This window comes from Sapajus apella, unplaced genomic scaffold (assembly GCF_009761245.1).
Source record: "Sapajus apella isolate SASKATOON/1434 unplaced genomic scaffold, GSC_monkey_1.0 scaffold8, whole genome shotgun sequence".
Taxonomy (NCBI): Eukaryota; Metazoa; Chordata; class Mammalia; order Primates; family Cebidae; genus Sapajus; species Sapajus apella.
This window is the reverse complement of record NW_022436948.1, coordinates 15402884-15406159: the sequence shown is the minus strand read 5'-3', so window position 1 is coordinate 15406159 and position 3276 is coordinate 15402884. Positions and strand designations below refer to the sequence as shown.

The following is a 3276-nucleotide window of genomic DNA, read 5'->3' as shown; positions in this document are numbered from 1 at the left end:
TGGCCTTTCTCAGACTTCCCTCAATTCTATCCTACAGAGCACCTGTGTAAGTGGTGCTTTATAGATTTTAGGCTTAAATCTTCCTCGTTGGGATGACCTGTGTCTAGCCCACTGTATTATTCAGGGCTACATAAACAGAACCACTAAGGTAGGTGAATCACTTGAGGTCAGACAGATAGATAGATAGATAAATAGATAGATAGATAGATAGATAGATATAGTGTATTTATTTATCTCACCATATATACGTGTGTGTGTATATATATGAGTGTGTGTGTGTGTGTGTGTGTGTGTATAAAGAGAGAGAGGGTGAGTGATTTACCATGAATGATTGGCTCACACAATAATGGAGGCTAAGAAATCCCATGATCTGCCATCTGCAACCTGGAAACTTCAGGAAACCAGTGATATAATTCCAGCCTAAACATGAAGATCTGAGAACCAGGGGAACCAATGGTAGAAATCCAGTCTACGGGCAGGAGAAATTCAATGTCCTTGCTCAAGTAGGCTTGCAGGAAACAAGTAGGGGAACATTTCTCTTCACCTGACCTTTCATTTTATTCAGGCCTTCAATAGACTGAATGATTCCCATCCACATTGGAGAGGGCCATCTACTGAGCACACTGATTTAAATGCTTATGTCCCCTGAAAACTCTCACAGACACACCCAGAAATAATGCTTAATCTGTGTAGCCCTTGGCTCAGTCATGTCGATTCATAGAATTACCATGGCACCCACCCGCACAACTGATAAATTATCAGTAGCATTAGGTTTGCCATGGATTCAGAGATACTTGCCAATCCACTCAACTAGATAGGGTTTGAGTTTCTTAATTCTTTCCCTTAGTAGATGATGCTGTCTGCATCTTCCAAAATATAAAACAGTTAATCACTCTTGTTAGATGACTGGCATTCCTAATCTGTCATGGATTTCTGGGTTTATTTACAAATCCCCACTACCTCCTCCATATTGAATCTCTGAAGTAGTTGAGTTGCTAAATCTGCTATATACATGGTAATATTTTAAGCCTCACACCTTTAATTTATTAACTTAGTAAGGCTCACAGGAGCACTATCATTATCACTTCACCCTTGAAGTTGAAGAAACTGAGGTGGTTAAATAACTTGCACACAGTCACACGCCCGGAATTTAAACAGCCATCACCAAGCAAAGCTAAGATTCCAACTCAAGGAAATCCACCTTCAAAACTCATGCTCTCAACTACTACCTTATTTTGCCCTGAAAAAATTAGAGTTCCATTTAAGAGCACACTCAAAGTTTCAGAATAGCTAAGCTACCTAAATAAAAAGTAATCAATTTCACACATTCTGACTCTATGGTCTTATGATCTACATATAAGTAAATTTTCCATCTTCTATTGATTACTGCTATGAGTTATTCTTTTCTTGTTCACACTCTAAAAATTATAACAAGAGGGTATGTTCTCTTTACTTCAAAATATTTATACTATTTTCATTATGTAACAAACAAAGAAACAAAAACCCTGTAACATAACACCCACAAAAGGATTAAATAAAAATAATTGTGCAAGTCCAAATTTTGTTACCAAAGCAAATTTATTTAATACAAAAATATTTTCCAAATTCAAAAAATGCTTAAGAGATAATTAAAACAAGAAAAAACCCCAGCAGGAATGAAATGAAGTGAAGATGCTAAACTTCAGCTCATTCTACTTAAAAGTTTCTGGTTGCTACATGGTTATAAAGTCCATAGAGGTAAAATTCAAAATTACCTCATGCTTTCCAAGCAATAGACTTAAGCTTATAGTTAATTTAAGAATGTTCTGATTCAATGGCTAAAATACAGATGGCCAGTGGGTAGGCCTAGATTTTAGTTGTGGTTCTGATGTTATTAACTACTTGGGCAACCTCTGATAGGGTTGAACTTATCATAATTCACAGGACTAGGTAGGCATTTAGATTTGCTTTAATTCCAATATTTTATGAATTTCGGACACTAGTAGCACATTAGTTAATAAACCAGATCCAGTGCTAAGTATTTCCAGATAAAACAACTAGTACTCAAAGTGTGATGTTTCCTTTAAGTATTCGTGTTATTTCCTGGCTACAACTCATTGCTTTATAACAAATAGTATCCTAGTGTTCTAAAGTAGTTAGCATGCTTTCCAACCCCAGGTTACCACCAGGCATACCCAAAAGAACAACAACAACAACAAAATCTTGTCTTTGGAGACAGTAGTGAAATAAGACATGTTCATTTACTTACGAACACACATACAAAATTTTGTATCTAAAGAAATACAAAATACCTAAGTATCTCAAAATTAAATTCATCCAAATGAGAATACACCACCTCCTCTACAGATCTTCACTTACTAGGCAATGGAAAACCACCAGTAACACAGCAAGTAGGTTCACAAGTGCTGGAAGAAGATTCCAGGAGTTGTGGCTCAGGTGCAACATTGACCAGAGGTCTACAGGAACTGGATTCAGGGTTCTGAGGCTGACATTGGCTAAATGCACATTCCAGAGTTTGGCAACTTTTAGACTCAGAAGTCTTGGGTAGGCAACACTTTCTCTCGAGGCTTGCAGGTTGGCAGCTCAGCCCTGCAAACCCCATCTGCTGAATGCTTCCTGATTGGCAGGGCTGAGAAACACAAGTCAACCCTGCTGAAGAACTTTCTGATTGGGACGCTGTCCTTTCACAGGGCCTGGAATTGGAGTAAGTTGTTTGGACAACTCTGGGGGGGGGGGGGGGCAGGTACTTTGCGCACAGCTCTCTTCTGTGAATAAGCCCTGTTCACAATTGGCCATTTGGCAGCTGGTGGTTTCATTGTAGATTTCTTGAAAGTTGTTCAGGAGCCAGGTTCTGCTATGGAAGCTGCTGGGCAAACAAAAACCATCTTCAAAACTTATAGGATTAGCGCCATGTATGATGGCAGAGAGTGGTGGGGCATTGTGGAAGCTCCGGAGTGAATGGCAGTGGCTATGAGGCATATTGCTAAAATTCTTAAAGTTGGTGGTAAGGACTCAACATACTGAGTTCGAAAATGAAATTCTCTGCTGGGGCGATTATATACTCAGAAACCTGGGTGTTGGCTTCTTCTCAAGACATCTTTGCAACTCATTGCTTAAACTAATTTGAAGGATAACATCTCATTAGCACTTTGGTTATATATGAAGATTATGTCTTATTAACAAAGATGTAAGTCCATTTTGAATCTTCAAAATGGCTTTTATGTTAGCTCTAAAGATGACTCATTCAAGGTGGGGTTGGTCAAATAAGAGTCTAAA

General features: G+C 38.4%; 1 protein-coding gene across 1 annotated transcript; it reads right to left on the bottom strand.

The window, feature by feature from the left end:
- Positions 1–2325: 2325 nt before the first annotated feature.
- On the bottom strand, positions 2326–3011 carry LOC116550687 (keratin-associated protein 27-1). Its single transcript, XM_032276678.1, is given in 2 exon segments — positions 2326–2737; positions 2740–3011. Coding segments are annotated over 2 exon segments (627 nt in total). The 5' UTR covers positions 2980–3011; the 3' UTR covers positions 2326–2350.
- Between the last annotated feature and the right edge of the window lie 265 nt (positions 3012–3276).